Source organism: Liolophura sinensis, chromosome 12 (assembly GCF_032854445.1).
Source record: "Liolophura sinensis isolate JHLJ2023 chromosome 12, CUHK_Ljap_v2, whole genome shotgun sequence".
In the NCBI taxonomy this organism is placed as follows: Eukaryota; Metazoa; Mollusca; class Polyplacophora; order Chitonida; family Chitonidae; genus Liolophura; species Liolophura sinensis.
Window position 1 is genome coordinate 20,318,317 of NC_088306.1, and position 24,867 is coordinate 20,343,183.

Consider the following 24,867-nt stretch of genomic DNA (forward strand, 5'->3'; position numbering starts at 1 on the left):
CAAACATGAGAAATGGTTGAAGAATCACAGTAGTGGGATTTATACTTGTGAAAATGATAAATCCCTACAGAGCCTCAGTGCCTGGCCCTATTGCATTGGAAGAGGGACTCTACTGTAAAAAAAAAAAAGAAAAGAAAAAAAAGTGCACCCCCTAGTGAGCCCCGTCCCAAGTCTAGTCATCTTGATAGCGAGACATTCTTTAAGGCAAACTCACCTGGTCCAGTCATATCCGGGGAATGTTGACAACACTACCTGAGATAGTGTTATCAGTATAGATTTGCTGACCTATATTATGGCTTGTAGTAAATGGTGAATATTTTAGTAAATCCTTAGCAAATGATCTTTCACTGATTCATGTACTTTCATATGTAATATTTACTGCGCCATAATACATACCTGTACAGGTGTGCAAGTGATGTCACAGCCGATTTTTATTTCTGTCGTAGAATTTTATTTTATCATAGAATTTATATATATCATAGAATTCATATATATATATATTTATATATATATATATATGTATAAAGAATATTTGAGCTGAATCTAAACTTGTCCTGATTGAGATAAACTTGTTGAGAAGTCAACGTGTCCTTGAGAAGATTTCCGGAAGATTACCTCAGTCAAGAACGTGTCGGCTTGCTGGTGACTGGTACACCACAGCAGCATCTACTATCCCTGCCGTACATGTGTTAAGATTTTACAGAAAAGATTTTAGAGACCTCAAACCTGTTATTTTGAGATGTAGCAAGTTCGGATACATTGTACAAAAACACAGTGTTTGTACATGTATTATATAGCATACGATACATATCCACATAGTAGTGCTGGCTTTAAAGTGCTACTTAAGTACTACAAAAAGCTAGGCAGAAATATGTGGGAACAGAGCTAGCAGCAGGGTTCAAAAAGATTTATGATGAATAACATTAACCCGTAGTCCTCAAAAACAAAATCTTCTGCGGTTTCCGGAAAATTTTCCTGATGTGACATGATAATGTTCCTTATGTGATGATGTAAGGTAGATGTGACGTTGAGTCAGGTGGATGTGACGTTGAGTCAGGTGGATGTGACGTTGAGTCAGGTGGATGTGACGTTGAGTCAGGTAGACATGACGTTGAGTAAGGTAGATGTGACGTTGAGTAAGGTAGACATGACGTTGAGTCAGGTAGATGTGACGTTGAGTAAGGTAGACATGACGTTGAGTCAGGTAGATGTGACGTTGAGTCAGGTAGATGTGACGTTGAGTCAGGTGGATGAGACGTTGAGTAAGGTAGATGTGACGTTGAGTCAGGTGGATGTGACGTTGAGTCAGGTGGATGTGACGTTGAGTCAGGTGGATGAGACGTTGAGTCAGGTAGATGTGATGTTGAGTAAGGTAGATGTGACATTGAGTAAGGCAGTTATGCTGGAATGACGTCATCCGCGTTTTAAAGTGTGACGTCATTTGTTGCTATACGTCAGGGATGGGTGACACCAAGTGTTCTTGCATGATGTCATACCAGGCAAAATTGGAAACGACAGAAAACTTTTGTTTCCGTACTATCCTCCGAAACTAGTGACAGTGGTTTTAATACATTGCTATTTTATTTTCATTGCTGTTCCAATTTTTTTGACCTCTAAAGCATCTCTTATTTTTTTTCAATGGAGTTTATGGGTACAGGTATCACAAAAATGACGCTAAAATGATTTGTTTGTGTCTTTTACGATGCAGACTTCTCTACACCCCGTTTTTCTGTCAAAATGTTGGTTGAAAATGTTGAAGAATCAGGGTAGATGAATAAACTACATTCAGAAATTTATAAATTGTGAGTCAATTCATTACTGAAAAATTTAATACATGTACATCAGTTAAACACATGACACAGCTCCACATGTGAAATAGAAGAGTTACACGTAAGTTACTTACGATAACTACAGTAAATGACCTAAACTCTCGCCCCCACAAAAAGTGCATTTTTAGAAGAAATTGAATGTCCAAAAATGAAACTTTTGGTGCAGAAACATACATTTTGAAATGATATATTGCTCTGTCTTACAACCATACATCCGGCTGTACATGGGAAGGTCTGCTGGCAACCTGCGGATGGTTGTGGGTTTCCCGCGGGCTCTGCCTGGTTTCCTCCCATCATAATGCTAGCCGCCATTGTATAAGTGAAATATTCTTGGGCAAGACGTAAAACACCAACCAGATAAATAAATACAACCATACATGTACCTCCATATTGAGAATCTAGCAAAATGTGTAGCCTCATCAATAACTGTTTCAGATTCATGTATGATATGGCAACTTTCAACATGATTTAGACACCACTTTCTGCTTGATTTTGGAGGCAAAAATACATGGGTTGGGCTGGCCAAGTTCAGGGCTTAACAGAAAGCATAAGTTTATCATTCCATACAGAATACTGCCCTCATAATTTAAATATGCTGAAGTAAACATGTTTCAAACATGCTAAATTACAGTACGTCGTGAGCAAAATTAATGTTATTTGCGGTACGGTACGTGTACCATGCGTACAGCCAGATACAGTGAGCCTTTTATTAAGTTATTTTCCAAATGATGGATGTGCATTGTTTCATGAAGGGTATTTATTGGCTGGATATCTCCTCCAAGCTGGACGTAGATATAAGCAGACTGCACGCGCATGCATGGCATGTAGTGAGCCCTGTTGGAGAGCCCTATTGAGATGTGATGTTTTTACCGATAAGCAGTTGATTACTGTACATCATTGAACATCGGTGTCTTTCATTCATTGTGAATTCGATGCCAACACATTTTCCATTACATACATCATAATGGGTAGTTTTGATAAAGGATTTACTGTAAATCAATATTTTTTTTGTAACAAGCACAGCGTAAATTTCTGTCTGCTAGACAACTCCTGTTTCAGGAAAACTAGGGCGTTGTTATCCGTCAACTTCTTTGTGGCCGTCCTGACATCGATTTGGCGATGTTAGAGAGAAGATTAGTGGTTCTGGCTCCAATTTTACGCTGTTTTTGTTTTTTCACCTCTGTGAGCGAAGATCACGATAAAGTATATTTTTGTAAGCATTTTTGGCTGGCTGGCAAACTGAATGCTGACAGTGTAGTACTGGCATTTGCTACCAGGTATGCTTTCCATGGGGCTCGTTTCATGAAGTTTTGTGAGGGGGCCGAGATGGTTAGCATGCAAGGGGGCACAATTATCCAGGAGTCTCCCATCAATGCTGTCGTTGTGAGTTCAAGTCCAACTCCTGCTGGCTTTCTTTCCGGCTGTGGGTGGGAAGGTCTGCTAGCAACCTGTGGATGGTCGTGGGTTTCCTTGGGCTCTTCTCGGTTTCCTCCCAGCATAATGCCAATTCTTGAGTACGAAGTAAAACAACAACCATTTAAATAAGTAAATAAATAAATACATGGAGTAAAGTTTTGTGTGTTTTACATTTACATGTAGAGCTATTTTTTTCTTCATCATTGGGGCACAGTCCATGTGGAGTTTCCTGGTGTTATCAAGTTTTAAAGGTGATAAGTACTGAGGTAATGATCATTTAGGCTAAAGTAAGTAAGTAAATAAATAATCTGGTCAGCGGACTGTTTAGTGTGTACCCAGCCACATCCAGTGCTCAGGTGATAAAAAAAAAAACATAACTGACTTGCAACATTTTATAATAATATTGTTCGAGCTTTAGTATTTTCAAAAGTTGTATTTTCATCTGTTCAGAATAAGGAGTACTTGTAGGGGAAAGTGATATTTTATACCAGGAATGAGTTGACTTGGGATCATAAGGGTGTGCTTGCAACTCGCCACAGTTGACCTACGTGGATTACTGATGTCCAGAAGGTCAACAAATGACGAGCACCTGGCTAATGGCTGACGGTATTCAGTTTTGGTTTGCAGATGTTGACTAAGTGTAAGTCTTCAACATTTTCAACCACCAAAAGACTTTTATCAGTGGAAGTGTTAGGCCATATTCAGCTGATTTCATGTTTCTTATTCCCAGAAGTGGGAAGGTCTTCCAGCAACCTGCCGATGGTCGTGGGTTTCCCCGCTGTCTCTGCCCCGTTTCCTCCCAACATAATCCTGGCCGCCATGGTATAACTGAAATATTCTTGAGTAGGGCGTAAAACACCAATCAAATAAAAAAAATAAGTCAAATTTTTTCCCAGCACTTGAGCAAACCTGTGTGGCATTGTGACAAGCACAACACAAGAACATTTGCAAGTATCATATGTTGTCTCATATGTTGTATCGGAAAAAATTTTTAAAGTAAAAGAAATCTAAAATATGAAGTAAGATTCATCATTCAGATAACTGAAAACTATGCATACAAATACTTTCATTTATTTCATCAGACTTTTTTTAAGAGTGTTGAAAGGCATTCAACAGGATTAGAGTTGAAAAAACTTCATGTGATGTCAGAGTTCCTAAACTTTGATAGTATGGCCCATAAAGCCCAGCTTAGAATTCAGACGTTCAAACGCCTTCAGCTGTTCTAAAAAAATAAATGAAGGGATATTTATGTATAGTATTAAGTGGTCTTTTTACTGATGCCTACCTAGATTTTTAGACGTCTTTTTCCTTTAAATAAATTCTAATTCTGCAAGTACATTTACATGTACTAGAGATGGCACGTAGAACCATTAGTGAAAATGAAAGGAAAGTGAAATACTGATATAATGATACTGACAGAACATTAACACAAAAAGCAGTTATAAGTGTTCTTGTTTTCCCAGTTTTGTGGATTTTCTATGTAGTTGCACAGGAGATTAGGGGGAAAAGCTATGCAGTAGAAAAAACACACCCCTGAACCTACATGTATGTGTAAGATTGCTGAAAGACAGGAAACAGACAATCGTCTGAATATGGCCTTATCATGAGTGCGTCACTGACAAGCATTCCCCTAGTCCTGTGCACAGGTTAATTGCCCAAGTGGGAAACACACCAGTTTTGTGGATTTTCTATGTAGTTGCACAGGAGATTAGGGGGAAAAGCTATGCAGTAGAAAAAACACACCCCTGAACCTACATGTATGTGTAAGATTGCTGAAAGACAGGAAACAGACAATCGTCTGAATATGGCCTTATCATGAGTGCGTCACTGACAAGCATTCCCCTAGTCCTGTGCACAGGTTAATTGCCCAAGTGGGAAACACACCAGTTTCGCGGATTTTCTATGTAGATGCACCTGAGATTAGGGGGAAAAGCTATGCAGTAGAAAAAACACACCTCTGAACCTACATGTATGTGTAAGATTGCTGAAAGACAGGAAACAGACAATCGTCTGAATATGGCCTTATCATGAGTGCGTCACTGACAAGCATTCCCCTAGTCCTGTGCACAGGTTAATTGCCCAAGTGGGAAACACACCAGTTTCGCGGATTTTCTATGTAGATGCACCTGAGATTAGGGGAAAAAGCTATGCAGTAGAAAAAACACACCTCTGAACCTACATGTATGTGTAAGATTGCTGAAAGACAGGAAACAGAAAATCGTCTGAATATGGCCTTATCATGAGTATGTCACTGACAAGCATTCCCCTAGTCCTGTGCACAGGTTAATTGCCCAAGTAGGAAACACACCTGAGACCGTAAGTTTGACCTTTACGATTGGCTATAGATTATTGCAGGACATATTAAGTACCCTATCCTACATCTAGCTGCTCAATTGGAAATAACTCCAACCTGCCCTGTGGCTTTTATGGCAGGGCCCAGTGGAAAATTCCTGAACCAGAAAGTGCTTTTTTTTTATTGCCATTTGCAATCTTCTCCATCATGTTTTGAGGACAGAAGGAATATGCTATTTTGATGATTGATCAGTGCGTTGCAGTTGTATAGTAGTAGTGCATATGAAACCCTTTAGGTTAAATAATGGCTGCAAAATGTCTGGAGAAATGATCATGAAGATGAAAAAATTCGGTTTTCAAATCTTTGGTTTTTTGAATCATATTTATTATTTACACAGTGTTTTAAGAAGAAGAAGAAAAACATAATATTTGGTGAATCTGAATCCCAAAATGCTTTCAAAGATGACTTCTATCAACAGTACATATTCTTCAACCGTTTTGCATGTTTGCAATGTTTTTATTCAGACTCTAACTGCATTATTCTGTGCGGACTGACAAAATTTTGTTTTCTTGTGAAGCCCTGAGATTGGACAACCCAACCAGTGTAGTTTTGTCTCCAAAATCAAATTATACATGTGCATAAGTGGCACTGAAAGTTGCTTTTCTATATGCGAAAAGGTTGAGGAATTATGGTATAGTCCGAAAGCCTGTTAAACCAGGTTACAGTGTACCTTTGCCTTAAAACAGACTGGCCACACTGCAACTTCCCAGCTTATAAGCATTGGCCCCTAGCTGGGACGTACACTCAGTCAATTATATTCTCATATTGACTTGTTATGTGCACTGGGTAGCTAAGTCTTCGGAAACTCCTTCATCTGCCTCCACCAAATTTTCTTATGATCTGCCCAAATTGGTCTGTACATTGCCTTCCTTTGTGTCGAGTGCGTCCCCGAAAAATTTGGCTCCTGGCCTTTCGGGATGGAAATTGAGCTGTTGCGAGCGCGTTTGATGACTTTGTTTTTTGGGTGTGGATATGAGGTGTTCGACGCTCATATTAGTGGAAAGAAATTTACACTCCCTGTCAGGTAACAAGTTCAAGTTATGAACATTCCAGAAAGGGAGGTAGAACGTCACTCCAGACAAAATGACCTAGAACCCGAACTTATTAACTAGGTCATGCTGGTAACTAGGTCATGCTGGTAACTAGGTCATACTGGTAACAAGGATACGTAGTGATGTCTTCTCTTATCTAACTGTATGATGGCAGCCTTGCTACAAATGTCTGCCTTGTAAGTGTGGGACGGAGCTCAATTCCAAGTCGGATCCTGCCAAAAACTTTTCAATAAATGCCAGTCTTGAAACTTTCTTGCTTATGGCTCTCAGTATAACGAGAATATAACGTTAATAATTAGGCCATTTAAAATACTTGGAATACTTGGCAAACTATCATATTTTTGTTCAATTTCTTTGTTACTTTTAATGCGACTTGATTTATAGTTTGGGCGCTGAAGAGTTTAAGAGCTCAAACGTTTTCCAGAAGTGATACGGCTCTAAATATGGCCAGGATGATATGTCTAGATGGCACATCAGATCATGTGCCCTGTTGAGGCAGCACCAAAAAAATCATCAGAACGAAAGACTGCTTCGTGTACAAAGAGATAGTGAGTTGACGCATACAGTGTTGTGTTTCAAAGGAACGCTCGGCCCAAGGTAATTTCATCAAACCAGTCATCTCATTTGGTTATCTTGATAGCTCTCAACGATATGACCTCTTGATATGAGCATGTCTAGGAGGAGGATATTAAAATTGTGTCGCCTCAGTCTGACACATGCCATGTTAGTATGTGTACAGTATTGATGAAGATTATTAGATAACCAAATCCTATATTGATCGTGACAGAAATTTGTCCCAAAGCTGAAATGGTGAGTTTGACAGTTTTGAACAAAAGCGATGAAGCAAGACAGGTTTGAGGTTGAAGATTGCATTGTGCTGACAAAATTAAGTAAGCACATATCTCCAATCTAGGATCTTTTAAGACAGATATGCATAAAACCCTTTTTGCCTTGTAAGTTTAATCAAATGCTGAATTGAATCATACAATCGTCTTGAGGGGTAGGTACATGACATATGTCAGATCGCATGAATTGGCTTACATTATTATCAAGTGTTCTAGGAACTTGAAGGAAAAGTTTTGGATTATATGTATAGGTACAGTGTGATTATATTGCCACAGTACAGAAATCATGTGAATTCATGCTGTCTATCTACATTTATCTGTTGTCAGAATTCAAGTTTTGTGTTGTAAGTGCATGTGCTGCACATGAGAAGAATTATAAAGTTCTGGGAATATATATCGCACAAAAGTTTTTGTCAGATTTAAACTTTAGATTTTGACCGTTGTAAATTGTTATTCCCTGAGTTTTTGCTGTTTGTTAATGTTTTTAGGTGTCTTCATGACAATAAATGGTTAGCGATGCTCTTGTGACCATTTGCAGAGCAACTTGTCTTTCAAAGTATGGTGTGCACATCTGTATGAAACCCGCAGAAAAGTTTGTCAGGAACTTGCCAACAGCCAGTGGTTTATGCCAGGCACTCTGGTTTCCCTCCCCCCATAGGCCTTACTGCCATTATAGAAGTGAGAAATTCTTGAAACTGGTGTTAAACAGGCATCAAATAAATTGAAACATAAAACTATTGCACAAAAGTTTCCAAAAAAACTAGAAGGAAAAAGAGTTTGTATGTTGCTCTACATAGGTGTTCCTGGTAGTATCTGCAGTACTGGGTGGTTTGTCTGTCTTGGACTACAGGAAGAGAGCATAGAGACGTTATTTGTCTCTAGCTCATTTCTCATTCTGACAGTGTTATCTGTCAAGCATGGAGTTGCTTGATGATCTATTTCGCTGCAGTGTGAAGTTTTTATCCTGTAGATTTTTCATCAGTACAGTTTGCCTGGCAAAGTTTAAGATGGAGGAGATACTCTACATCCATCAACATTGTGAGAATCAAGGCGCTGTTAAATTACTATGTTTGTATATGTACAATTCAGGTTTATTTATTTGATTGATGTTTTACACCGTACTCAAGAATATTTGTACAACTCAGATAAAATAGGGCTGTGTACAATATGCATGTATTTTGTTTAAATTTTTAGTATTGTTTTGTCGATTGCCCTATGTGATGTTCGAATTAATTAAAAAGATGAGAAAAGTCGCATTATGGTAATTCCTCAGCATTTTTGCAACTTTCAGTGCAATTTATAAACAATTTAAATATGAGTTTGGAGACAAATCTGCATTGGTTAGATTAGCCAATTTGAAGGCTTTAAAAAAAGTATAATTTTATCAGTCTACAAAGAATGATGTTCTCAGATTTTGCTTGAATAAAAACCTTTCAAACATGTGAAAAGGTTGAAGAATTACAGTATACCTTTTTCCAGTACCAACAATACCAGTGTTGTTAATTTGTGTAAAACTTAGCATCAGTTAGACTGACAAAATTATACTTTTTGTGAAGCTCTGAGATTGGCCAATCCAACCAATGTAGTTTTTGTCTACGAAATATAATCATAAATGTGAATAAAATGCACTTTGAGTTGCTCTTTCATGTGCGAAAAGGCTGAGGAATACTAGTCATTTGTTGTTCATTTCTGTTTTTACTCAGGTATTAATGAAGCAGAAATGAATGGCCAAAAACAACAAGATCAGAATTGAATAGGACTGTTACAAGTTTCTCTGTGAAGTTTTATGTTAGTGTCAATACACCGACTCCATTAAACTCTCTGGCTTGCACTGGCAGTGTGGAGAAGACTGTCGCTAGGGACCATTGCCAAAACGGCAAAAAAGAAAGAGGTTAAAAAATGTGTGACCTTGTGATAAAGATGCCAGAACATGCCATGTTTCACAGTGTAGTATTGAAGGCTCTGCACCAAATGGCCATTTTCACATTATTCATTGGTACATGTAAATTTGTTTTATAGGTTTTAAAATGTCTTGGAAAACTTCTTTGGTACTTTGCTTCCTTGGCTTGGTGCTCCACAAAAGGGGGATATGCCAAGTGCATGTGCTGGTTGACCTGATGTCTGTTTTGTCAGAATTGCATAAATTTCTGCATTGTGTTTCAGCATGTCATTTAAGTGAGGCGGCATATGTGAATATATATAGATGCATTTGTGCCTGCTGATGTCACCATAATAATGTTGAAAATGATGCTTGAGCCTAAGCGGACAAGAAAACAAACCATCCATTTGTTGAGAAAATCTGAATTGACGCATGTGAAACAGCACAGTTCTTTACAGGAATTGTGAACTTTGTTATATAAAATGCATTACCTGACCTCAGAAGTCAACATTTATCCTACATGTATATGTACAAATACATGTTTATTGGGAGAAGTTGGAGCAATTCTGCACTTCATGTGAAAAATTAATTTTGTTAAGATTGTTGTTTTATGGGCAGAATAAATCATTTTTCATTGTCAAAGTCGGGTAGAAAAAGAAAGAATGAAACTTCTCCAGCAATTTTTGCTAGTGAAGACATATTTACATAATCGTAAAGCCTTTAAAAATAGGAAACTTGTAAAAATGTCAAGCTGGCACAAAATAGAAATGGGCAAATTATATTTATTCCATTTTTGGATTTTTTAGTGTCGGCTTGCGTGTAAAATGCTAAATAAAATTGGTGTCAATTTAGGAATAAAATATGATCCCTTATGCGAATCTGATATATGCCATGTTGTCCAGTATTAACTCTTCAGCTATATCGCATCTCTTGTTTTTTTTGTTTTCTCACAGACGCCCACCGGGCGCTCGAGCTGTTAGAAGACTACCACACCCGACTGACAAGCGCTCAGGACAAACCCCTCAAAATCGCCATTGAGCGCGTCATCAGGATCTTCAAGAGCAGACTTTTCCAGGCTCTGCTAGGTTAGTAACTCAACTTGATTTAGTTTTACTAATATTTGGGAAAATACAAGAAAACTCTCACAATCAGTTACCCTAATTCCTCAACCACTTTTGCATATGAAAAAGCAACTTTTTAATTTGATTTTGGAAACAAAACTACTTTAGTCATGTTGGTCTCTTACAGGACGTTACAAAGAGTATGATTGTAGTAGTTTGAACAGAAAAATGCCTTCAGAATATGCTTGAATAAACACTTAGCAAACATGCGAAAAGGTTGAAGAATTACAGTACTCTGGAAAAGAAAGTTCATTGCCTGTGGCCCCCTGGCCAATGAGATCCAGCAATCCTGTTGATCACTGGTGTGGTTTTGCTCACAAGTTTAATACTGTGCTGTCTGTTACCTGACACAAAGCAGGTCAAGGTCAAGGGGAACAAGGTGAATAGGGATACCTGTTGTAGTCCATGCAATATTACCTCCAGTTATTGAAGAGCTCTGGCAGGCCTTCGTCATTGTTTTTGAGCAGGTGTGTGATTATCATATCCCATAAAAAAAAAACAACAAAACACTAGAAGTGTGATTAGCACACCTAGTTTCATTCTTCCCAGACTTTTTCTCTTGTGTCTCACTAGCACACCTAGACTTTGCTTGAGGAGTGTGATAGCACACCTCCAGATTCAGAGTCCAACTGCTTTGGGTCCTACTGCATGGTCAAGATGGTCTGTTTCACCCAAACATGTGCACACCTGTTTATTTGTATGTGAACTGTGCTTATTGAACAGTTTATACCTGTTTGCAAAAAATAGTAAAAAAACACACAGGAGTATGGTCAAAGGAAGCCTTAAAAATTCAGATTGTTTTGAAGTAACAGGAAAGTGAAGTACCCTGAAATGACCGTAAAGTTTCGCCCGCAAAAGTGCATTTCTAGAGGCAAATAAATGTCATAAAATACTATTTTCAGTGCTGAAACTAGCAATTTTCTGGCAGAATATCAATCCGTGTTCCGAGCAAACCTCAAAGCACCTTTCTAAAATCAATAAAATTCTCAGAATCAGGATAAATGGGCAAGTTAGGCACGGACGAAATTTATGGTCATGGGGTATAACTAGATTCGGTTCAGTCCCACTCTTAGACAGACAGGAATGTTCAAGATTCAATCCCCGGCTTACATTAATCATGGTGGTTTTTAAGACTGGAAATAAAAATTATTTTGGGGGCCTCCATGGCCAAGGTGGTTAGCACGCAATGACTTAGAAGCCTCCCACCAGTGAGTTCAAGTCCAGCTCATGATGGCTGCCTCGCCGGCCATAAATGGGATAGCCTGGCAAAAACCTGCAGATGGTCGTGGGCTTCCCTCAGGCTTTGCCAGGTTTCCTCCCACCATAATGCTGGCTGCCATCGTATAAGCGAAATATTCATGAGTACGGCGTAAAGCGTCGATCAAATTCAATAAATAAATTAAAATTATTGGGATTTAGACCTTTGAAGAATGACACTGTTCTCCGACTAAAACTACGGCTTGAATTACATTACATGTATGATGGTTTCTTACATCAAAGATTCCTTGCATCTTGTTAGCTTCTTGCATCAAAGATTTCAATTGATGGATACCCTTTAGTTAACATACACATCTCCATGTTCAAACCCAGATATCAGATTTTCCAAGGATTCATTATTTATGCAGATACTGCCTACATAACAGCATCACAGTGTTGAATATTTTAAGGAAGGGCAGACATTCTACCAGTAAAACAGCTCTAAACCCCCCCTGAGGTTTATATTTCATTTTGTAAGCTTTTCTATAAAAGCTTGGACTTGTTGACACACCGATGTTAACGCTTGTTGATGTGATTGCATGTTGTTTTGCAGATATCCAGGAGTTTTATGAAATCACACTGCTGGACGACAGTAAAACCACGCACCAGAAAACACTGGAGACTTTACAGATAGCCAGCAAGTGGGAGCATGAACCACCTGTCACCAACAACGTGCCCAAATATGATGTGAGTGTGATTAATATTGTGTAGCATTTGTGAATCTATCAATGCCATGTGATTTCCTACGCTGATTAGTCTTGTAAGTATGCGTTAAACTTTTGTGTGTTTTTGTGCCTTACAGAAGAGTGTGTTTTAAAGGAAGATGAAGAAAGGTATGCTAAAACAGTGAAAAAAAATTCATTCCTGACACATAATTTATATTTCTCAGTACTGTAACCCGTCTGTTTCGTGCATATTTTCCATCAATGGTCGGAGATCTTGGGGGAAATGACGTTATTGAGCAACACGGGCACCAGCTTAACACCCCTACTTCAGGTTCTCGCCCCAACAAAGTTGATTTGACAGCTATCACTGTTGATACTTAATTCCTTTAAGCAGGATATTTAATTTCTGGATTTTGTGGATACCTTATGAAAACTGTAGCTTAAAGTCATTTGTATACATGTACATGTACACCTTGAAAAGAAAGTCCAAAAACTTTTGTAGTTTTATGTGTCAGGCCCTTGTCATATACTCCATATTAAGATATAAAAACCAAGTGCTTGATATATCCTTTAAGACAGGTGTAGTAGAGCAGGTACAAGATTGGAAAAGCTACATGTAATTTTTGTGTATGTGTATTTTTGTCAACAAAGGGCACTTTTTATTCAGTATTAACTAGGAAGTTCAGTATCCAGGTATCAGACTCAGGGTTGACCAAAAAAAAATCGGCCCTGCTATTTGTGGAAATCTTATAGCAGGACTCTGGACTTATATTAAACAGTTCCCATCTGGCTTGTTAGCTGAGTTACATGTATTAAAGCTATGGGGTCTGGCAGCAACCTGCAGATGGTCCTGAGTTTGCCCCGGGCTCTGCCCGGTTTCCTCTCACCATAATGCTGTCCGCCATCGTATAAGTGAAATATTCTTGAGTACGGCGTAAAACACCAATCAGATAAGTACATAAATAAAGCTATGGGGCTACACATACATACATTTATTTATTTATTGCTAGTGCAACACAATGACCCAGGGGCCTCTCATGGGAGCTGTGAGTCCATCTTAGGTTTTCTTCCTCTCTGAGCTCTGCCTGGTTTCCTTCCACCATAGTATAAGTGAAATGTTCTTGAGTAAGGCATAAAACACTAATCATTTAAATAAATATATACACAATCATGATGTGCAAACATGTATTAAGTGGAGAGAAAAATTGAGTAAATGACCTAAAGTCTCGCCCTAGGACTTAGAAAGCGTATCCCAGGATTCATTGCGCTAGTTGTGGTTGTTACTGACTGGGTGCCGTGGGAGACCATCGGTGGTCAAGGGATTATTCTGACAGTTCAAGAATGTAATAAACAAGCTCACACTTCACTGAGCAGTCAGTCTATGCTCCTTCCACCAACAGTTCATGTTGTCCTCAGTCGTAGTGATAATAACTTTAGTACATGCACTTCGCAACAGGTTGACTGTTTTGTTATTGTTATTTTGTGATAAATGGGAATTTCAGAGAAAACCCTGTGGAGATTAAGCGTGAGTACTTGGTACCTTTACGCATGTGCATTGTCCTGTCAAATATCCATTTTTAATCTGCAGGGGTGTCTGTATACAAAGATGTAGCAGAATTTAGCACACCACGAACCAGTACTTGTAAACTAGGCCTACCAGGAGACGAGCTGAGGATGTCAAATTGTGATCAAAGTGACACCTACACGCGTGTGTTTGCGCCGCTCAGCTAAACATTTCGTGTTCATTCTGGCATAATTTGAAAGACTCTCAGCTTCTGCCCATATTTTGAAAACATGAATACTTAAAATACTTAATACTTAGTCGAGTCCCCCCAGATGAAAATTTAGTCCCACAGATTGGTTTTATCGACATGTAGATGCAAGCCATTTACAGTCAAAGGACTCGAGGTCTCCATGTGTCTACCCATTGATCATGTGATTTTTTTCATCTGTCGCTGGCGACACGTAAATCAGGTGTGGGGCAAAACTGTATGCAGAAAATCATAAATCATACATTTTATTTTGATATAAAGCCCATGATGGTGGTGTGCGAACTCTGAACTCAGACAAATCCTATCTCCCAATATTTCGGACTTTCACAGAGTGCTACCAAAAAGGGGTAAAAGTAAATCAAGGTAGTTTTTGGAAAGCTTGCCTGGAGTATGTTTTCTGTGTTTAATGGGAGATTCCTGATATAAAGACACGAGAAAAAGAAGTCGTCTGCAATAGCAGGACAGTTTCGACTGTAAAGCAACAAATGGGCATGCAGGCTAGCTTAGTAAATTGCAAAGTTAAATCAACATTTTTCTTTGTTTGATGAAAAAACAATCAGGAATTCATATTTGTTTTGTATCTTTCAAGCTTAATACCTCAGGTTTATTTGTTACTCTTTACTTGTACCTGTCTGTAGAGGGGTAATTTATACATTTAAACTTTATTAAAAAATCCTTGGTCTTGGATAACGTAAAGAAACTAAATTACAAATCTCAATAAAACTGTAGTATTCCCCCCCCCCTCCAATCACCCCACCCATTTTTTTTTTTTTTTTTTTTGAAATGCCTGTTAGGTTAGGCCCAATGGGAATATTTTTAATAACGGCCTTATTTGATTTTGTTTATATTATTTCACAATAATTATTCCAGTTTGCTAAGATAAGTGTATGTACATGATGTAATGAATAATTTCACATTTATAGCTACATTTAAACTGTAGTCATCACTTTTGTACCTGTGTTTTCTTCTCTGCAGAACTTGACAGATGAGGAGCTACCGCCCCCTCCCCCAGAACTGACAGCTGACAAACAAGCTGTGTCCATGCAGTCTGCGCGGATGATTGACAGTAACTCAGTGAGACTGATGACCACGCCCCCTGTCAACAATACATACCAGCCTGATGACGATGATTCCCATCTCCCACCTCCTGTAAGTCTCTTCTTTCTTTTTGTTCCACTTCATTTTTCCATAATGGCAACATATGTTCATATTTTGTTGCATTTTGTTTTTTTCCCATTGGGAATGCAGTTACAGTAAATCACTTGATCAACAACTGATCACTCTGTTGGTGCCCTCATGCGTAATTTTATGTCACAGCAAATCACATGTATGCAAGCGTAACTTTTCAAGATTTTCACCAACCATCACTCTTCTGTAGTATAATTCCCACAACAGGGTCATTACATACCTGTCAACTCTCCCGATATTGTTGGGCACCTCCCGATTTGGAGATTTATTTCCTGACCTCCCGATTCATACTAACAACCTCCCGACAACAAGGTCCACTAGTGGACTCAGTCTGATGGAGCGATTCCAAAGCGCCAAGCCGTCCGCATTCATGTTTCCCTCCCCCAACAAACCTCCCTCTCTGACATTTCCCAAAGTTGACATGTAGGGGTAATTAGTGGGTGAAACCTTCTGTAAAATGATAGGTGTTGATTATACACATTTCTGTTTTGCTGTTCCTTTCTTTACATTGACTCGTGTGTTGCGAATTAATGTCTTCAACTGGAAAGGTAGAAGAAAAAAAAACATGGAGGCTTTCATTTCGACTGTATGTATTCAAATGATGCTGTTTAATATGGTTCCTAGCATTCAACAATGTGTAGCACCCTGTGAAAACAGCTTAAAGAAGAATAGAAAGCAACCTAATACGATAAAGAATACGTGAAAAAATATGCATGTACAGGAACATCTACATGTATTCAATGAGAAGACTTGTTGATGTTCAAGGGGACATAAGCTGACTGGATGCAGCATTTGTTTAGTGGATTGCTTCCCTTGTTTAAGGCCGTTTTAATACACAGTGTAGTTAAGAAGCAATCTCCTGTCTACAAGACCAGTTGGGGTGATATATAATGAGTTTATGACTGTCAGGGTGAAGTATACCAACTTCTCCCATTACTTCAGTGGCCGTGAAGATGAAAACACATGCTTGAATAATATCATTATTAAGAGATATTTCGTGATGCAGTTTTATGAATGTTGAGTATTTCCTGTTTAAAATAGTTGTGAAAACAGCGTTAATTAATAGTGTTTGAAGTTGCGATATGTTAATATTTACGTGATGGAATCTGTGGCCATGTTTGTATTTAGTATTGTACTTGCGTTTAGTTCTGGTAACAGTGTACACACGTATGTATTGATGTCGATCATGTACAAGTTACAGCGCTTACGCTAACAGTCTCAATCTACTGATAGTGGCATTTTTATATTGTGATGCATTTTTCTTCTTTTGATCACCCATCATTTGTTCACGTATTACGGTAATTATTTAGTCAAAGATGAGATTATTCAGAAATATTTTTTTTATTATACAGTCTCCGGAAATGTCTTATCTCTCTTACACCATTGCAACGTTTTAAGATTTGGACAGGTGTTTGAATAAACAGGTAAAGAAATACCCTTTTAGGCTATCCGATTTCAGTGATAGATCAACATATTTAGATGTTTGTGTCAACATTGGCAAGAGAGTGTGTGGATCTTGAGATGTACAAATATTAATTTTTGATTTTCCTATGTTGGAAAGCAGCCAACACCCGAAACCACTTTCCTTGGGTCCTCGAATTTTACAATTCAAGTTGATCAGACTTTGTGCTTTCATCAGTTGGCATTTTTTTGTAGTTTTGATATAACAAGGGGCATAACTCTTGCTGCCTTATAACGTCTACTTTCTCCCTAATTTTTTCCCCCCATCTGTGTAGCATTATGTCCATGCCCATGTTTATCACACATGTGCCTGTGTTTAACTGCTTAAAGAGAGTCTGTTCCATCTATTAGCCTAGTTGGCTGCACGTAGTTTGGGCATCCTACATCTTGAAGACATCACGGAAATAAGAGCGTGTTAAACTGGATGCCATTAGCACCTATAGCCGACAGACCAGCTTCCCAGACCTCAGGCATGACCAGGTATTAAATGCTCAGGTCTGGTTGTTCTTAGCACACATACATGTACTTGTCTGTACAGATACATCTGTAGTGGTTATTCTCCGGGTCCATATCCACCTGAGTTGCCACTGAAAAGCCCCAGCAAGCCCCTGCAGCCACCGATTCCTGTCTACCCTATACATGTTACATGTTAGAACCCCACTGAGCCTATGTCTAATAATAGACCATACAGCTCCCAAAGCCTCTTCCTTTTCTTCTTTCTCTCTCCAGCATGGACCCATGTGTGAGTATATAGCCAGTCCTTTCTATGTCCATACTCACTAGCTTTGTCGCCCTTTCCTCCCACCCCAGTACAGGCAACCATTCCCCCAGTGGAGCGTCCATGTCGCCCTTCACTGCACGATATTTCAGCTCCTATCCAAGGCTACCTCCTGTATGCATATTGTGATGGCTTAACAGTTCGGCCATCAGCCCCACACAGGATTTTTTCAGTCTGATCTGTGTAGTGTTTGTCGGCAGCAGTGTCGATGGGAAAATCAGCACAATTTTTTGGCTAGCGACCTTGGGAATAACCCCTGCGATTCACTGCTCAGTGTCTTATCCTACCATTCCTTCTCCCAGACGTCTGATTTCCGGAGTTGGTGTAGGCTTCTAATCTAGATATCCATCTCTTTCAAGTTATCTGAAAATATGAGTTTGCCTATAAAGGTAACGGTTTCTCCGTGAAATCCTTATCTACTGAATAACTTCTACAAACAGCCAGAGCCTAAACACTTGTCACACAACTGTTGATCATGTTACCTATATGTACAACCTAAAAATATACATGTATGTATTTATCACACCATGTACTTGTATACATTCAGCGCTATCTTTTCTTTTTGTCTCTAAAATGTGGGTGTCTGTATAGTAATGATGATACCCTTTGATCCCTCTCTATCTCTCAGCTGAATATAGATCTATAAATAGTCAGAGCTCTGATCCATTTGCCGTCCCAGCCTTCAGTATAATTCTGTAGACAGCCAGTGTTCAGTCTGATATGGCAGCCCATCTGAAATAGCTGGACCACCTCAACCAACCTAGACAGCTTTTCATACAGGCAGCGTAATTTAAGACCACTCTTTTTTTTTTTAGCAACATACGTATGCTCAATCAAACCTCAAAATGCTGATGTACATTTTTCATCAAGTAACACGATGGTAAACGGAGGTAATACAATGCAAAAGAATGCATCAAATGCTAAAATATGGCCTCCCCTAGTTTCTTGACCTTATTGATCACCTTCCTATAGTGATATTTCCACACTTGACAAGGCCTACCCTATTTTTTCTAAAATTTGGGACACCTGGTCAGCTCATTTTAGGCAATATATATGTAATTCTAACAATATTATTCTAGGAATATTGAGTTTCTTTTTTCTCACATGGTTAGACCATCTAATGATCAACATACTCATATCTCTACTTTTCCAAAAGGCTGGTAAAGAAATGTAATATTCTACATTCAAACCTACTAATATCTGTCCCAAAGTTTAGATGAATCCGAGTAATCCAAGAAAATTTACACTGTCTACACACTCGTACTTACTCTAATTCTCTACTCTAACCTTTTGAACTGCCTCTTCAACCATTATTTTGAAACATTCTGAGAGAACTACCTAATTCATCTAAATTTGGGGGGGGGGGTGCAGATATTTGTAGTGCTGAAAGCAGAATATTGTATTTCTTTCCCAGCTTTTCAGAAAAGTGAATATATGAGCATGTCGTTCATTAGATTGTCAAACCACGTGAGGAAAAAGAAAAAAGAAACTGAATGCTACATTTACATGTATGCTGGCTAAAACGAGCCGATCACATGTCCCAAAACGTAGAAGAAATAGGGTATGGGATGTAGAGTAATAAAAGGTACAGTTTTCTGAAGTTTTCATTCTTAGTGACACAAGCAAATCATTTTTAGTGACATTTTTGTAGCAAATGTATGCATGAATTCCATTGAAAAAGGCACGTTAGCGGTTGAATAGAGTGAATAAATATTTTGGTGTACAAATCTGATGAAACTTTGATATTGCGGCCTTGCAAAAATTGACAAGTAATGACTGCGTTTTAAAGATTACATGAACTCCTAGTCTTTGCCATTTCCATGGAGATGGCATGAGATGTATGTACACATTATCAGCAGATCAGATGCTTAAAAGCATATAGATCTGGACCTACCCGTATTCCTCAACGTTTTCGCATCTAAAAGAGCAACTTTTCAGCCCAGATTTATGCAGGGTTTTAATTTCATTTTGGAGACAAAACGACATTGATTGAATTGAACGATTTCAGGCTTCACAGAAAGTATAATTTTATCAGTATACGCAGAATAATTTTATTTATTTATTTGATTGGGGTTTTACGCCGTACTTATACGACCGCAGCAAGAATAATGGTGGGAGGAAACTGGGCAGAGCCCGGGGGAAAGCCACAACCAAAGCAGGTTGCTGGCAGACCTTACCACGTACGACCGGAGAGAACACAGGACGATGCCCTCAGAATTTGCTAGAATATAGACATCTTGCAGACATACGCAAAGGTTGAAGAATTTCCATTGGCACAGTTATGTTACCATAACCCTTTATAGTTGGATTCATATATTACAGAATGCAATGCGTTTTTGAGACCATTTTGTTGACCAATGCATGCATAGTCTATTACTGGATGATAAACGCAGTTCAGTCGTGAAGAGAAATGGAAAACACATAAATGATGCATCTTATAGCATTTCATATATAACCCATATAAAGTTTACTGTACTTCCCATAAAAATATAACTGGAAAATTGAACACTCAAATGAAGATGATTTGACATTACTGTTTGCAGATGAATTTTATTTGTTTCCAGTAGGACACCATCCTTCCCACCAAATACACCTCATAAAATCTTTCTAAGATCTCAAGGTCTCAAGAACAGAAAAAATGAGCAACTTTAATAATTATTTGACAAAATTTTTGAGTCAAATACAGTATGTATACATGTATACATCTGATTTGTGATTTTGCAGCATGCTGCACAGATATTAATAACTGCTTATATTTGATATTCTTCAAGTAATGGACTCTTAATAATGCATGTACATTTGCCGTTTGCTTTCATATACCTGTATATATCTGTACAGAGAAACGTTATTTGTTCCAGATGGAAAACTGGGGAGATTGTATAGCGGTACTTATAAAACCTAGACAGATATTCAATATTTGTGGTCATCAACTGAACATTAAGTCTAGGGTCTAAGTACATCACTGTTTCCTGTGGGAGAAACAACCCTACAATTGGTTCTAGCCGAGATTAACCTGTATCCATCTGCAGGAAGTAGCTGTATAAAGTGCATGATATACATGTGTGTCAGACAAATTTTTGACATCCTGTGTATGTCATATCTATTAACTTGTTTTCCTCCCCCCCCCCCCCCCCTAAGGCTTGCCACAGTCATGTAAGTGAAATATTTTTGAGTACGTTGTAAAACACCTATGAAATGAAGAAATAAATAACTTAACTTGTGCTGTTCACTTCACGAAGGACCTCAGTGCAAAATAAGTTGGAATTTTTGCCAGATGTCATGTTTTGGGCTTGGAAAATGTACAGCAGAGTTGTAGGATGAAGCTTTATATGTCTTGGGCTTTTTACGTGGAAGACAACTCCATAAAGAGGCAGGCATACACAGTTTAAAAAGTGAGCCTTCCAACTGGTAATTAATAGGTTTCTGGTTGAAACATTTGGATACATTTATATTATTGGAGATTTGTCTGTAAGTCACAAAAGATGTGAGTTCAGTTCCATTCTCAGACATGCAGTCTGCTAGATTCTTCTGCTTCCATTGTTCTTGGTGACCTTTGTTGCAACAAGTGGTCATTGGTGCTATTATGTGGTCTTACATGAAGTCCCCAGGATTCTACTGTCTGCCATTATATAATTGAATACTGATAAGGAGTTGTTAAAATTGGATTCTGTTTTGCCTTTATTTTTTATGATGAATGGCTGCAAGTATGTTCACATATTTCAATGCATTTCTACAAAAACCCATTTTGTTGACTACTGGGTACTGTACACTCATTCTATTCATCATGCACTCTCTGTGCATTCAACATATCAGTGACACGCTTACTCTGCACTCACAATCTTTATTTTTATACTCTTAATTTGCACACACTATTGTATTTATACACTTACTTTGCACTCACCATTTTGTGATATACTCAGTTTGCACTCACCATTTTATTGTCACACTCACTTTGCACTCACATTCTTCAAACTACACTCTTTTGTGCACTCAGCCTCATCAAGCCGAGGTGCACTAATTCCTCCTCTTGTATGATGGACAATTTGGAGTTGTCAGTGTTATCGGAGTCAAAGGTTTCTGTTTATAAGAGAAATGGAACGAGACCGATAAGTGAAAAATTATGACCGTGGAAAAATCAATTGTTATTGAATTTCGGAGAGTTATTAATGGCAACATTGTTAGGAAGTGCTCAGATATGAGAACCCCCTAGTATTCCCGTCTCTTCTCCAGAGGATGTAATCAAGTTTGATTGAATTCATGGTATTTGCACATGGACACACTAAATGTGGTTTGGTATTGTGATTTCCTTTTGTATGCGGAATTTGAATGTAGTTTTCTGTGTTCTTTCTTTCAATGAATACACACGTCTTTGTCTAATGTGAAAGGGGTTGCTTTTTATGATACATACAATCACCAGAGCAAGTATTGTTCAGAAAGAGGGCGCTTCTAGTTATGGTAGTTATGGTAACTTACAATTCTGCCGAACCAGTTGCGTTATCATTTCACAATAACATTTTTACTATCACATACAGTCATTATGGGTGTCCACCCATTTGGTTAATTTGCCGCATTGTAATTGTAATTTCCTTCTGATCCATTTCTTTTTTTTATTAGCTACATGCACCATGATTTTTACCATAGCAATGCCGATAGGTAGAAAGATTGTTGAGGAATTCTTCTCCAGTTGTGAACAGACTATTGATTGGAGATATATAGAAACATTGCTTATGAATATTGTTTGAATATTTTTCTGAAATTCACAACAAAAAAAACAACATATAAGGCAAGAAAGAAATATTTATTTGAGGTAACTTTGGCAACCCTATGAAAGTAGGCCCTATAAAAGTTTTTGTTTTGTTTTTGTTTTTTTTGTTGTTTTTTTGTAATTTTTTTTTCACCAAAATCAGAATTTTTGGTCTTTTTTTTTTGCCTGCATTTTTCATCGAAAGCTAGCTGTGATTAGATAAATTTCAGCAGATGTGAAATGTCAATCTATATATAATAGGAATATTAATTTTTTGCAAGGAAAAAGTTCGATTTGTACAGTTGTTGTTTCCGTGAAGCAGTGAGATCCAAGGAATCAAGATGGTGGTGTACTTTTCACAGTTGCTGTATAATTTTGCTCATGTAGCAATAGTTCATCAGCAGGGCAGCAGGGAGCTATGTGTTTTTACCAAGTTTGGAACCAAATTTGGAACTGAATTGTTTAGGTTCAAATATTCCCCATTGAGTGTAGTACATGTATACTGACGTTTTTAAAAACGTTATGTTGCTCTCAGAATGGAATTAAACTCGGACAGCTTTCGATTAACAGGTCTCAAATGTTTATCCAGAATGCCGGATCCTTTTATAATTGGATTACGGCAAGCTGTCTTTCATAGCAAGAACAATGCTTGATGTCATCGCCAGAGGTAATGAACGCTAATGGACAAACATGGTGGATGACAAATGAGAAATTAAAATTGGCACAGCTTATCTGCCCGTCCCCCTGAAGCCCGGGGAAAGTGCATTTGCAGGGCTGCGGTAATAATACATGAAGCAATTTCGGGTGCTGTTGACAGTTCATACGAGCCCAGCATCAGGTCGGGCCTCTTGTTGATGTAGGGGACAGGCAGGGAATATTGGCATGACAAACACGTGGGAGGATATAGTGAAATTTTGGCTCCGAATCGCCATCCTCGCAGTTGAGTGGGTTCTCTCGGGAGAAGGTTTCTGTTCTGGCAAACTGTGCCCCCCCATTAGCGAGCTGCCATGATATTTGACATGGAGGGGACCTCAGAGAGACCCATGTGATATGAAAGGTTTTCTGGTGATTTATGATTGGTGTAAGGGGCTTATTGCTTTGGGTTCAAAGTGTCTGGGTTTTTAGCATTATTGTCATGCTTATAATTTAAAAAAAAGAAAGGAAACATATATTTTACGTATAACTTAACATACATATACAGACTCAAAAGGAAATTAGGACTTACACAAATTGTTTTCTGATGAGGTGTGAGCTTTCCAAACAAATTTTTCTTTAGATCTTGAAGATGTGTGAATTGAGTCTTTTTTTAAAAAATATTAAGCTAACCTAATACCCATTAATGAGAGACTTGTCACTATTTCAATCTCTTGGTTTTTTTGGAAGAAAAAAAAAATAGAAATGTCTGTGTAATAGAAATACAGAAGCCATTGTGCCTTTGCACTAAAAAGATGTAAGAGTTTTCAAATTTAGACGTTTACCTGCAAATTCTGCAATTAAAGTTAAAATGGAAGAATTCATATCCCTTTAAACTTTTTGCAAATGATCGATCAGTGCAGAATGAAGCCAAAAAATAGCGTCTGAATAAACTGAGTGGTCAGATAAAACTGTGTTTGGTGAGAAAATCAACAGCAAAGCAAGCCGAGGGTCATAGTTTAGTTCTCTGTTGGGCGGTGGATGTCACGTGGTGAAATGTCCTTTTCTGAACGATCAAACGGAAATATATATACTCTTTTTAAAATGAAATTGAGGAGAGTTGTTAGTAAGGAGGTAAGAAATGCCATTCGTCTCCAGTTGTTTGTCCGTGCTTGTTGCATTTGTGGATACTTGTATGTGTGTAATGTAAATCTTCCACCTTATGAAACGCTAAAGCACATTTTTTTCAGTGAAATATATGCATATAATGATGATGAAAGTGACCATAAAGTGACTTGTTTACGTTACTAAAGATGCAAGCGTGATAAAGCTGTGTAAGTTTTCACAGCCCAGCGTGTGCCCTAATGTTGATGCATTAGGACAGGTATGACTGTATGTCCGCTGATAACACGGGAGAGTGCAAGCAAATATAAGCTATGGTACTTTGCTGGCACGGTTTGCCGATGGAGTGACTTACCGCAATGTCGAAAGAAACACAGGACGTGAAAACTTTTTTTCGAATATGATGGTTCGACTTTGCAGTCTTTTCAGTTTGAATGACGGAGGTATTTTGAGGTGTCATACGTGTTCCGAGCATCTTGTGGTGATCACATCAGTTACACAAAACCCATGTATTAGACAAATATTTCACTGCTATCATTGTCTTGTTTGAAGTTAAGCTTTAATGACTGTGATTGGTTTGAATATCCACGTGTTCAAAAAATTAACTAAGATAAATGATCCAAAATAACACAAATGATCAGTTACACAAAACCCATGTATTAGACAAATGTTTCACTGCTATCATCGTCTTGTTTGAAGTTAAGCTTTACTGACTGTGATTGGTTTGAATATCCACATGTTCAAAAAATTAA

At 38.2% G+C, this 24,867-nt stretch overlaps 1 protein-coding gene across 2 annotated transcripts in view; it reads left to right on the forward strand.

Moving 5' to 3' along the window:
• The window catches only part of LOC135479111 (disks large homolog 1-like), a 137,887-nt gene that overhangs the window by 12,848 nt on the left and 100,172 nt on the right, over nucleotides 1-24,867 (forward strand). For both annotated transcript variants that reach the window (XM_064758839.1, XM_064758840.1), the window contains exons 2-4: nucleotides 10,328-10,459; nucleotides 12,306-12,439; nucleotides 15,165-15,338. In XM_064758839.1, the coding sequence (XP_064614909.1) occupies nucleotides 10,328-10,459; nucleotides 12,306-12,439; nucleotides 15,165-15,338 (440 nt within the window). The remainder of the gene's footprint in view (nucleotides 1-10,327; nucleotides 10,460-12,305; nucleotides 12,440-15,164; nucleotides 15,339-24,867) is intronic.